Here is a 12,801-nt window from a genome sequence, read left to right on the forward strand (position 1 = left end):
GAACCAAGACTGGGGCCTGATCCTGAAGAGTCCCCATCTGCACAGGTTCCCCTGCAACAAGGACCAGCTGGGCAGAGTCAGGGGCCTGATCCTGCCCTGGCTCCAGAGGCGGGGATGACCTCGCTGCCTCCAGCTGGGCCATCACATACAGCTGCTCCACTACTGGTATGGTCAGGGGAGGCTGAGGTGGCCTCTGGGTCTAGTCACCCACCGACGTCTCCCGAGCTGCAGAGACTGAGGTCTGAGAGAAGGAGAGACCTGAGTACTCGCAGGAGGAGTGCTTGCCTTTAGGTGAAACAAGGAGGTGAGTTGTCGGGGGATCAGGACCGGCCGTTACCCCGACAGAGATAAAAGGCTTCGGACCCTGCCCCAGGTTGTGGGAGCAACATTGCTGTATGCCAGATCCTGTCTGAGATCCTGTACCTGTCCTTGCCTGGTTTCCTGCCTCATGTCCTGCCTTGGCCCTGTTGGACTGACTCCTAGCAGAACCTTCGAATTCTGGACCAGTCTTGGACCACATTTCACGGGTTACCATGGGCCCAGCACAATTGTGCTCAAGGAAGATTCTGAAAATGCAGAGAACATGAATGTGAGCATGGAGCTGTGAGGCCCAAATGTACAATAGCCCCCTCAGGTAGGGATGGGGGGGGCCCTCTCCATTTTGGTTCTTCTCCAATTCTCATTTTTCAATTCTTAAATTCACTTCTCTGCATGTCTGCAGCCAGTTCTCTCTCTCTCTCTCTCTCTCTCTCTCTCTCTCTCTCTCTCTCTCTCTCTCTCTTCCTCACCTGCCCTGTGGAACGCCCTCCCATCAAATGTCAACGAAATAAACAACGACCTGACAGCAAACCAAGCTTTATGAGGAATGGTTGAAGGAGCTGGGTATGTTTAGCATGGAAAAGAGGAGACTGAGAGATGATAGCTATCTTCCAATATCTAAAGAGCAGTGCCTATTCCCATGGCACTGTTAGATTTCTGTTCCTGTGCCCCTGTGCAGTTTTTGGAGTCACAAGACTGCTGACACAAGACTGCTGACTGTTGGAAGTCACGGGAGACGGATGTTGATGTTACTGGTTTCCTGTTTCTTTGTTTCAGTTGTTCACTGACTCTCACAGAGAGCAGATGCATATTCTTTCTGTCCTGAGTAGGTAGAAATAAACGTAGTGATGTAGCACATATTTTTATCTCTCCTTCTGCTGCTGTTTGGATACTCTGCGTAATGGGAGCGTGCCTGAAGCCTCATTAAAGGCTTAGGTTGTTAATCACCATCGGAGCAGAGGTTGATGGAGTCCAAAGATATGACGTGGAGCAGAGCCATTTCAGCTCGGTCGCAACGGAAGCTTCGACAGGCACCACTGGCTTCCCAAATACAGTTCTGATTTTGGGGATACTTGAAGGGGAGCCTACCTGAGATGCTTCCATGACTTTCATAGCTTATAGAAGTGTAGATTGCCCTCAAGGCCAACGTGTTGAAGGCCCTAACCAGCACTTTGAAGTGTTTGCACAAATGACAGAGAAGCCACTGAGGCTGATGCAATATAGAAGTATTTATTTCTGCAGCATATTTGTAGAGGCATGCACACATTATAGACAGTTACGTTTCCCTATCAGAATGACTTAAAGGTTAGGGATCTGCAGAGGAGGGTTCCTTCTTCTGCTCATTGTCCAGTAGATCCAGTGTTAGGTGTGGAGCAGGTAATCCTATGGGACAATTGGGAGCAGAAAGTGAGCTCCTAATTAATCCTTTGCAAGCAGGACTTGGGGATAGCAAGCACTCCTTGAGTTGGTTGCATTACAGATTCCCCCCCCCCAGAGATTTCCCTTCCAAATTAATGGGAAAGTGCATTTCAGAGGCCCTCCTCTTCACCACTGATCGGTGCTAAGAGCAAGCCCCATAGGGAACGTCCTACTGCCTTGCTCTCATCTAATTAGTGCTGGACTGAAGCCCCTTTGGAGACAACCTTTCAGCAACAAGCAGCTGGTTTGCGCTAAGAGCACAGCTGCTAGGGGGCTGGTTGCAAGTCCCACTTTGTCTTTTTGCAGGTGTGGTTTGGATTCAAGCCGCACCTGCAAACAGTCATTTCTCCTTTGCAGAGGGCTTGCTTTCATTAAGGCTCCACCCTTCCCAGGGCTCTAGAAGACACTGCCATAAAAGTGCATTTGTTCTTTGCACAGTGAAAGAGACCAGTTGAATGTCCTAAATGCAATCTGAATCAGGATATTGGAGACCAGTGAGTTGGGAGGGGCAGGAAGTAATAAAGGAAAGTAATTGGTTCTTGTTTCAGGGGCATGTGTTTAAATTCACAATGGGCTGAGGCATCTATTAGGGAAGGGGAGGCTGTTGTCCTCCTGACGTTGGTGAACCCCAAGTTTCTTCATCCTGGGATCCCAGGGAAGGGGGCTCTTGCTACTTGCAGGATTCAATTAGATCTATTGCAGGCTACTGTGAGAGCAGGACGCTGGAATAGATGGGCCACTGGAATGGGGCAGAAGGGCACCTCTGACGTTTTCATATTCTGAAAAAGGCGCAGGTAGAAAGACAGCGTTGGATGGAAGCTTCTGAGATTTGATGGGATCAGCCAGGGAGAGCGAACAGGTCAGGAGGATGCGTAATTTGGCCTATGTTTGCAAACATAGGACTCTACGTTCCTGCAGCCCTCTGCTCTAAATTTCTCAAAACCTGGAAAAACACAGAGAAATGGTCTTAGGCAGAGTCAACAGCAGACACCAGGAGCTCCTTGGCGTGCTGCTGCTGCTGGGACCCCAACACCCTCAAAACACATGTACCCCCACCCCACGGTGGCCACAGGGAATGTCCTTTCTTCTTCTCCCATTCAAAAGAAACCAAGCCACTCATCCAATACTAAATTGGCCAAGGCGGGTGGTGGCATCTATGGGGAGGACCTTGAGTAGAAAGCAAAAGTGGATTAGGATGGTGTTCCCTGTCAGTCTGAGCCACCTTGGGAACATAGCTGTCAATGTTTCCCTTTTTTAAAGGGAAATTCCCTTATTCCGAATAAGAAAAGGGAAAAGTTGACAGCTATGCTTGGGAAGGCTAGATTCTTGTAAGGCAGCTTGGAAATATTTCTATCTAACAGATGAAAGGGCACCAAAGGAAGTCCTTCACTCACGACCTCTTGGCCAAAGAGCAGGCAAGGAGCACATCTCATACCCTCAGTGGAAATTTAGAAAATACTGCAACCCACATTGCATTGAGCATGGCAGCTCCAAAGTACAAGCCCTGAGAGCGGACTCCTTACCATCCCCACGAAACAAGGAGGCACATAAGTAGATGCCAGGTTTATTAGGTTCTCCTTCAGCCCATGGTAAGAACTCAGCAGCAGAGCCATCTGTCCACTTCCAATTTCCATCCTGCAGGGACAAGAGAGTTGGTATGCTCTTTAGAAAGAACAGATCACAAGGAGACACTTCCAAGGACACAACACGCTCCTTGATGATTCTACCCAAACGAACCACAGACAACATTATTTGCGTTGCAGGACATCAGCCAGGAGCCAACCATGACTGTATTGGCCTCAAGTATGTTGAGTGCAGAGAACCTTCTCATAACATTTCGAGGACATCAGCTGGGGAAGCCCCATAGAAGAATCTTCCCACTGAATTCATTTACTATCAGCTCCAACATTGCTGACGGAGGAGGAGGAGGAGGAGAAGGCCTTGGAGACTCACCCCATCCTTGTCTGACAATCCAATCCAGACACTTAGTTCCATCGTTCTTTTAATGTCTTTAGCCAATGAATCCAGTTCTGTTGCTTCACGGATAGAGACAAGCTCAGAAGTCATGTCAAATACACGGCAGGCTTTCTGAGAGGTGGAAAAAAGAATGAGTTTTATGCAGCTAGACTTACCTTTGAATTCTCATCAAAGTCAGGTTCAAGGTTGAATATTGCAGTTGCAATACATGGAAATCCAGTTCCGGACATGTGGCTGATTGAAATGCAAGCTTTGTTTGGCCACCTGAGATCCAGCATGATGCAATATCCCCTGTTGTGTCTTGCTCAGTTTCTTCATTATCTGATTTTTAATTAGAATCTCCACTTTTAGTTTGTGATTTTGTTTATAAAAAGAAAAGTTCTCGGGAGAACTGAGCAGCATTTGAGTGTACATTGCCCCAGTATATAAACATTTGTTTGCAATATCATTTGATATACTGCAGTTTGAGGTGTTATTTTTAATAATACTGTATTTTTCACCCTATAGGGCGTACCGGCCCATAGGACACACCTAGTTTTCAGGGGGGGGGGAATCAAGGAAAAAAATATGATTTCCCCCCCCACAGCTCTGGGAGCAGCGGACAGGCTGCACGCAGCCTGTGTGCTACTCCAAGACCTTCCCCCTGCTTTTGTGGGAGGTAGCGGAATTCCCCCACCGGCAGAAGCCACACAGCCTTTAAAGAGCGCGTGGCTTCTGGGTGCTTTTGCGGGAGGTGGGTGAATTCTCCCATCTCCCGCAAAAGACCACAGGAGGGAGAAGGGACTGACTCAGCCAGCCAGCCCCTTCTCCCTCCTTGGGGAAAAGCACCCAAGAGCGACGCGCTCCTTAAAGGCTGTGTGGCTCCTGTGGGCTTTTTGACCCAGCTTGTGGGGCTGGCAATGGGGGGAAGCGCTGCTTTCCCCCACCGCCAGCCTCAAAGCGGGGTCGGGGAGCAGCGCGAAGGCGTTACGTGCCTTCCTGCTGCCCCCCGATCCTCTGGGGCTGGCGATGGGGGGAAGCGCTGTTTTCCCCCACTGCCAGCCTCAAAGAGCAGACTCTCCTGGCTTCAGTGAAAGCAACACGAAGCCTCTGGAGCGCAGGCTTCGGAGGCTTCGCGTTGCTATCGCTGAAGCCAAGGAGCCTGCATTCACCCCATAGGACGCACACACATTCCCCCTTCATTTTTGAAGGGGGAAAAGTGCGTCCTATAGGGCGAAAAATACAGTACACTTTGCCACTGAGGCGGGTGACAAAATGCCAGGCGGCACTCACCGCAGGGCCTGGAGCCATGTGTCTCTCCTGGGAGTGACGCGGTGGCTTGGTTGCCCGCAGGTTCTACACTGCCCCAAATGGTCTGCCCGCCACCTCCCCATCAGCTGTGGGGTGCCTGAGTGGGAGGAGGCATGCAGACTCCTCGGAGGCCCAGCAGAGAGTCCTGCCCCAGCTGGCCCCGCCTCTGGACGCAGGGCATGTGCGCCACCCCAGGCACCCAATTGGCTTGTTCCACTGCTTCATCTCTGCTGTTGATCTGACAGGGCAGGCGTGCGACAGGACTGGTTTGAGTTCAGAGTAGTGCAAGCAGACTAGCTGTGTGCATCAGATATCATCCCTCAGGGTGCTGACACGGCCGTTATTTTCCTGGTGGGCTTCCGTGACCATACATTTCAAGCACCTTCAGTAAACATTCAGAGCATGTAGGTTTTACCCAAGAACCATGGGGACTGTAGCCCTGCGGACAGCAACCTACAGTTCCCAGGATTCTTAAGGGAAGTTCGTGTTCTTCAAATGTGTGTTCAGTGGGTGTTGGAGATCTTGCTCACTTCGTCTCTAAGGTATGGTGGGTTCTCCAAGTTGTTCCTGATAAAATGATGTTGCTTATGACCCTACCCTGTCCCTGGGGGCTCACTTGAAAGCAGAACATGCAGGAGCCTTCATCAAACCTGAGTAAGTACTCCAACCTTTGGGGCCAATGGGTCTTTTCTGGGACGATGAGCCCACCATCTCAAGCCATCTTAAAGAAGACCTGCCTACTTCCAGCCTATGAACAGCATATCTATCCAATCACTATCCCACAGAACCTTTCCAGGATTGAGTTTCAGTGGCCTTCATCCAGCCCCCTAGTGGTTCCAGGCAATGGTCCTGAGCTTCCTCAGCCTCATCTGAATCTGAGAAGAAAGATAAACTGATGAACTGAACTGGTTGCCCAAGGCCTCACTTCAGATGCCTAAATGACATCTCATCAGCTCTTGAGATGCAAAAGATGGCCATGGGATTGAGATTCATAACAGGTCTTCTGCAGAGACTCTCAAGCATATCTTGTGTTTTGTGCCCTTGCTCTTTCTGGACCCACCCAAAGCACCTCTTACCACTGCCTCGTGCCATGTTAGCCGGTTGGTAAAGCCACGATAGCAGCTTTCCATTTCTTTTTTCCAGCCCCGGAGGCAGCCTTGAGGTAACAGAGAGGGAGAACATTAGCATTCAACATGGTCACATCAGCACATGAAACAGTGGAAATAAAATATTTTCGGGGTGTCATAAAAGCCAAAGGGAAATTGAAAGTCCTCAAAGAGGTCCCAGGTCATGGGGTCCTTCACTTTCTTGGTGTCCAATAATATATATATGTTCATTGTATTAATTTTTTTACCTGCCAATTTTCCAGCCAAGGAAAGCTAATGAGAATAACAGCAATAGATAATCTTATTTCAACCAATAATAAAAAAACCACTAGGAAATAAATACTACTAAACCCAGAATGATTCTGAAAAGTGTAGCTGGTCACTGCAACTATACTGAGGGTGCAGGTTCCAAAGGTGTGGAGCCACCTAAGAAAAGACCTACTGACAGATGAAGATGGTGGACAGACCAGTATACAACTGGAACGTCCGTGTGCAAGGAAGAGGATACAGGCACAAACAAGTCCACAGATTTCATAGGTCCATCCCATTCAGGGGCCTGAAGGTTAAAGTCAGCACGATGAAATGCACTGGGAGACATTAAAACTGGTACGATCTAAGTGCTATTCAAGCTGCGTGCTGTAAACAGAACAGGATTCTGTCATTTTGAACCAAACAGTCTACAGGGCCAGACCCACACACGACACATTACAGTAGTCTAGCCTGGACCAAGACCAGCACATGGATCACAGTGGCTAAAACTCACCTCTTCAGAAAGGGATACAACTATTTTATCCTAGGAAACTGATGAAATACAATACGCATCATCCAAGATTGGCTGGAATTGCTGGATCTGATAATTTAACCAAAATGGCACATGAGAGGTTGGGCAAAAATGCCAATGGATCGGCAATTGGTTTTCTAATGCTGCCAGAAGCTTCTCTTTCTCTAAGGAGACATCAACCACCTCTGAGATGAAATGATACCTTACCATCGGGACCGTAGGGGTTTTCTGCTTCTTTTGTTTCCATTGCGAAGCCAAAGGAGAGCTGCCATATCAGAACAAGGCAGGTGCAAAGGAGTCTGACCCTGGGGTCGGAGGAAGGCTGCATCTGCTTCTGGAGACAGAAAACACAAAACACACAATTGCTAGGCTGAGTTTCCTCTATCCATCGGTCAGGAGGCGAGGCTTTGTCTTTCTTTCTAACAGAAAAAACACTCATTATCTCACCCAGATAGAATAAAGTAAAGGTAAACAGAAAAAGTAAGGAGTTACAAACCCTCAAGATCAAATCATTTCACTTTATAGATTTATCAATTCTTTTATTTGTTGGGGAGCTGGTCCCTGAGAAGCAAAGGTACCCCATTGTTAGTGTGCTGCTCACTTTGGAGGTATAGCTGCCATTCAAAGGCCAGCATGGAGAGTCAAAGAGATCAGAAGGGGGGAGATAACTCACCTGGTTTTTCAGCTTCTCTCTCTCTCTCTGAGCTGATGATTCTTCCTTATTCAAGTGTTCCAGTTGAGCTACGCCTGGGTGGGAAGCTGGTCTTTATGTGTCATTTATAGTCTGATAGGTAGGCAATGGCATGTGGTGAGAGACACTTGGCAGCACAAGGGAAGCCTAATGGTTCAACACAAACATACACCGAGATCTTTTGCATCAGAACACAGAAGTACAGAAAGATCTCTTTCACCTGAAAGCCACTGTGGATTGAAAAAATATCCAGCTGCTATGAACTGGAAATTAGCAAGGAGGAGAGTCATGCTAGGCAAGGAGGAAGTAAGAAGCTAGGAAGAGTGCTGCTGGATCTGCCCACCCGTTTTGCAAAATGTGTCATTGCTGCTTCTCCCCACATTGCCTCTTTGTTGTTGTTTAGTCGTTCAGACGTATATGACTCCTCATGACCCCATGGACCAGAGCATGCCAGGCACTCCTGTCTTCCACTGCCTCCCGCAGTTTGGTCAAACTCATGCTGGTAGCTTGGAGAACACTGTCCAACCATCTCGTCCTCTGTCGTCCCCTTCTCCTTGTGCCCTCCATCTTTCCCAACATCAGGGTCTTTTCCAGGGAATCATAGAGTCATAGAATCACAGAGTTGGAAGAGACCACAAGGGCCAGCGAGTCCAACCCCCTGCCAAGCAGGAAACACCATCAGAGCTCTCCTGACATATGATTGTCAAGCCTCTGCTTAAAGACCTCCAAAGGAGGAGACTCCACCACACTCCTTGGCAGGAAATTCCACTGTCAAACAGCTCATACTGTCAGGAAGTTCTTCCTAATGTTTAGGTGGAATCTTCTTTCTTGTAGTTTGGATCCATTGCTCCGTGTCCGCTTCTCTGGAGCAGCAGAAAACAACCTTTCTCCCTCCTCTATGTGACATCCTTTTATATATTTGAACATGGCTATCACATCACCCCTTAACCTCCTCTTCTCCAGGCTAAACATGCCCAGCTCCCTTAGCCGTTCCTCATAAGGCATCGTTTCCAGTCCTTTGACCGTTTTGGTTGCCCTCCTCTGGACACGTTCCAGTTTGTAAGTGTCCTTCTTGAATTGTGGTGCCCAGAACTGGACACAGTACTCCAGGTGAGGTCTTCTCTTCTCATGAGGTGGCCAAAGTCTTGGAGCCTCAGCTTCAGGGTCTGTCCTTCCAGTGAGCACTCAGGGCTGATTTCCTTAAGGATGGATCTGTTGGATCTTCTTGCAGTCCATGGGACTCTCAAGAGTCTCCACCAGCACCAGAATTCAAAAGCATCAATTCTTTGGCGATCAGCCTTCTTTATGGTCCAGCTCTCACATCCATTCATCACTACTGGGAAAACCATAGCTTTAACTATATGGACCTTTGTTGGCAAGGTGATGTCTCTGCTTTTTAAGATGCTGTCTAGGTTTGTCATTGCTTTTCTCCCAAGAAGCAGGCATCTTTTAATTTCATGACTGCTGTCACCATGGATCCTTCATGGATCACTGCCTTGCCGTGGCGAAGAGGCTTGAATAACTCAGAGAAGCTATGAGCTATGCCATGTAGGGCCACCCAAGATGGACAGGTCATAGTGGAGAGTTTTGACCAAACGTGATCCACCTGGAGCAGGAACCGGCAAGCCACTCCAGTATCCCTGCCAAGAAAACTCCATGGACAAAGACAACATCGCCTCTTACTTTGAGTGTAGTGTGTGAGCTAATGAAGGCCCACCTCTTTCCCTCACTTTAAGAAAAGTGGGGTGTGTGTATGTGCGTCTTCAGAGTGAGAGAATCTGGTTGAGATGGACAAGGAGAGTGTCTGTTCCACATCTCCAAGGTGATCATGAATGGCTGGGTGAGATCATAGAATAGAATAGAATCATAGAGTTGGAATAGACCACAAGGGCCATCGAGTCCAACCCCCTGCCAAGCAGGAAACACCATCAGAGCACTCCTGACATATGGTTGTCAAGCCTCTGCTTAAAGACCTCCAAAGAAGGAGACTCCACCACACTCCTTGGCAGCAAATTCCACTGTCAAACAGCTCTTACTGTCAGGAAGTTCTTCCTAATGTTTAGGTGGAATCTTCTTTCTTGTAGTTTGGATCCATTGCTCCGTGTCCGCTTCTCTGGAGCAGCAGAAAACAACCTTTCTCCCTCCTCTATGTGACATCCTTTAATATTTTGTCCTGTTTCCTGATCTGGAATGGGAGGGGGGAGATCAACTTCTGCACAGGGTGCAACTGAAGTGGAACGGCAGGTCTGTGTGGTCCCCTGATCCACTGGGTCTCTGGGATTGTGGGACAGTGGTCAGAGCTTGCCTTAAAGGTGAGGTGCTTGCTATAACAGCAGTGTCAGTGAACACCTCTTACTTGATGAAAGGCAGGGAGCTCTTCCAGGGTTGGCATAACTCTGTGGTGGAGCCTCTGCTTTTGGAGACACAAGACTCCAGATTTGTTTCCCCACCCTCTTCCAGTAGGGCTAGAAGCCTGGAGAGCTGCTTCCTTTCAGAGCCAGATGTAGCTGTGCGTCGACCAAACATGAAGGAGTGAGATCTGTTCTTCGGAACTTCATCACTCTGGCATGAAAACTGTTCCTGGCCCAAAGTGTCGGCCAGAATGGCACCTTCCTTCATGCTATCCTCCTTCCTTGCTATCCTCTTGCTATCACTGAAACCTGGTGGGATAAGTCCCACGATTGGAATGTAATGATGGAGGGATACAATCTATTTCAGAGAAACAGACCAGACAAGAAAGGAGGAGGAGTGGCGTTATATGTCAGGGATGTGTATACCTGTGAAGAGATCCAAGATTTAGAACCTCAAAGCCAAAGTGAGAGCATTAGGGTCAAAATTAAGGGAGAGAAGAATAACAGAGATCTCATTGTGGGAGTTTACTATAGATCCCCAAGCCAAACGGAGGACATAGATGATGCCTTCCTGGAACAGATGGCCAAGCATGCAAAAGGAAGGGAGATAGTAGTAAAGGGGGACTTCAATTACCCAGATATTTGTTGGATGTCAAACTCAGCCAAGAGCATAAGGTCAAACAGATTCCTCACTGGCCTTGCAGACAACTTCATTGTCCAGAAAGTGGGAGAAGCAACAAGAGGAACAGCCATTTTAGATCTGGTCCTAACCAATGTTGATGACCTGGTTAGTGGCGTAGAAGTGGAAGGATCATTAGGTGCGAGTGATCATGCTCTTCTGAAGTTTACTATACAGCGGAAAGGAGCAGCCAAGCATACTAGGACTAAATTTCTTGACTTTAAGAAAGCCGACTTCATAAAACTTAGGGAAGTGCTGGGTGAGATCCCATGGACAGTAATACTAAAAGGAAAGGGAGTTCATGATGGCTGGGAGTTTGTTAAGAGGGAGATAGTAAAAGCACAACTTCAGGCAATACCAATGAGACGGAAACATGGAAGGTGCCTAAAGAAGCCAGGGTGGCTATCTAAAGAACTTTTAACTGAGTTAAGATTAAAAAAGGATGTGTACAAAAAATGGAAAAGGGGGGAAACCACCAAAGAGGAATTCAAACAAATAGCCAGCACATGTAGACACAAAGTCAGAAAAGCTAAAGCACAGAATGAACTCAGGCTTGCTAGAGAGGTTAAAAGCAACAGAAAAGGCTTTTATGGGTATGTCCGTAGCAAAAGGAAGAACAAAGAAACAGTGGGGTCACTCAGAGGAGAAGATGGTGAAATGCAAACAGGGGACACAGAAAGGGCTGAACTCCTCAATGCCTTCTTTGCCTCAGTCTTCTCCGATAAAGAAAACAATGCCCAACCTGAAGAATTTGGAGCAAATGATTCAGCAGAGGAAACACAGCCCAGAATAACTAAGGAGATAGTACAAGAATACTTGGCTAGTTTAGATGTATTCGAGTCTCCAGGGCCAGATGAACTGCATCCAAGAGTATTAAAAGAACTGGCCGATGTGATCTCAGAACCACTGGCAGTCATCTTTGAGAATTCCTGGAGAACAGGCGAAGTCCCGGCAGACTGGAGGAGGGCAAATGTTGTCCCTATTTTCAAAAAGGGGAAAAGAGAGGACCCAAATAATTACCGCCCAGTCAGTCTGACATCCTGATCAAATTTGCAGATGACACCAAACTGGGAGGGGTGGCTAACACCCCAGAGGACAGGATCGCACTTCAAAATGACTTTGACAGATTAGAGAACTGGGCCAAAACAAACAAGATGAACTTTAACAGGGAGAAATGTAAAATATTGCACTTGGGCAAAAAAAAAAATGAGAGGCACAAATACAAGATGGGTGACACCTGGCTTGAGAGCAGTACATGTGAAAAAGGATCTAGGAGTCTTGGTTGACCACAAACTTGACATGAGTCAACAGTGTGATGAGGCAGCTAAAAAAGCCAATGCAATTCTGGGCTGCATCAATAGGAGTATAGCATCTAGATCAAGGGAAGTAATAGTGCCACTGTATTCTGCTCTGGTCAGACCTCACCTGGAGTACTGTGTCCAGTTCTGGGCACCACAGTTGAAGAAGGACACTGACAAACTGGAACGTGTCCAGAGGAGGGCAACCAAAATGGTCAAAGGCCTGGAAACGATGCCTTATGAGGAACGGCTAAGGGAGCTGGGCATGTTTAGCCTGGAGAAGAGGAGGTTAAGGGGTGATATGATAGCCATGTTCAAATATATAAAAGGATGTCACACAGAGGAGGGAGAAAGGTTGTTTTCTGCTGCTCCAGAGAAGCGGACACAGAGCAATGGATCCAAACTACAAGAAAGAAGATTCCACCTAAACATTAGGAAGAACTTCCTGACAGTAAGAGCTGTTTGACAGTGGAATTTGCTGCCAAGGAGTGTGGTGGAGTCTCCTTTTTTGGAGGTCTTTAAGCAGAGGCTTGACAACCATATGTCAGGAGTGCTCTGATGGTGTTTCGTGCATGGCAGGGGGTTGGACTCGACGGCCCTTGTGGTCTATTCCAACTCTATGATCCTATGATTCTTCTGATCCAAATGCACAAATGCATGACTGGCGCATACTTTCCCACATGTCGTCGTCATCAGGAAATGTTCTTGCAACTGAGTTGGCATCATCAAGAGGAATCCATTCTCCATCATCTGATAAGACAGGGCATGAAACACCATGTACCTTTGCCTAATCAGAGTACAGATTGAAATCGTGCCCACCAGCTAATGCTGTTTGTGGGCTGCTATGAGCACATCCTGATATACCCAGGAGGAGTTTAGTTTCAGAAGAAC

The 12,801-nt window shown here is 47.7% G+C and overlaps 1 protein-coding gene across 3 annotated transcripts; it reads right to left on the reverse strand.

The window, feature by feature from the left end:
- Window positions 1-1,527: 1,527 nt before the first annotated feature.
- On the reverse strand, window positions 1,528-7,796 carry LOC308595818 (C-type lectin lectoxin-Lio2-like). 3 transcript variants are annotated; one of them, XM_081210549.1, is made up of 6 exons: window positions 7,565-7,796; window positions 7,099-7,225; window positions 6,081-6,160; window positions 3,691-3,825; window positions 3,261-3,372; window positions 1,528-2,680 (listed from the first exon to the last, which is right to left on the reverse strand). In XM_081210549.1, exons 2-6 carry the CDS (start codon window positions 7,217-7,219, stop codon window positions 2,598-2,600), a joined length of 531 nt encoding a protein of 176 aa, XP_081066675.1. In that variant the 5' UTR covers window positions 7,220-7,225; window positions 7,565-7,796; the 3' UTR covers window positions 1,528-2,597. The 3 variants fall into 3 exon arrangements, with proteins under 3 accessions (XP_081066675.1, XP_081066677.1, XP_081066676.1); XM_081210551.1 differs by lacking the exon at window positions 7,565-7,796 and adding an exon at window positions 7,388-7,518; XM_081210550.1 differs by lacking the exon at window positions 7,565-7,796 and having other exon boundaries at window positions 7,099-7,317.
- Window positions 7,797-12,801: the final 5,005 nt, after the last annotated feature.

Source organism: Podarcis bocagei (assembly GCF_964188305.1).
Source record: "Podarcis bocagei genome assembly, chromosome: 10".
Lineage (NCBI taxonomy): Eukaryota > Metazoa > Chordata > Lepidosauria > Squamata > Lacertidae > Podarcis > Podarcis bocagei.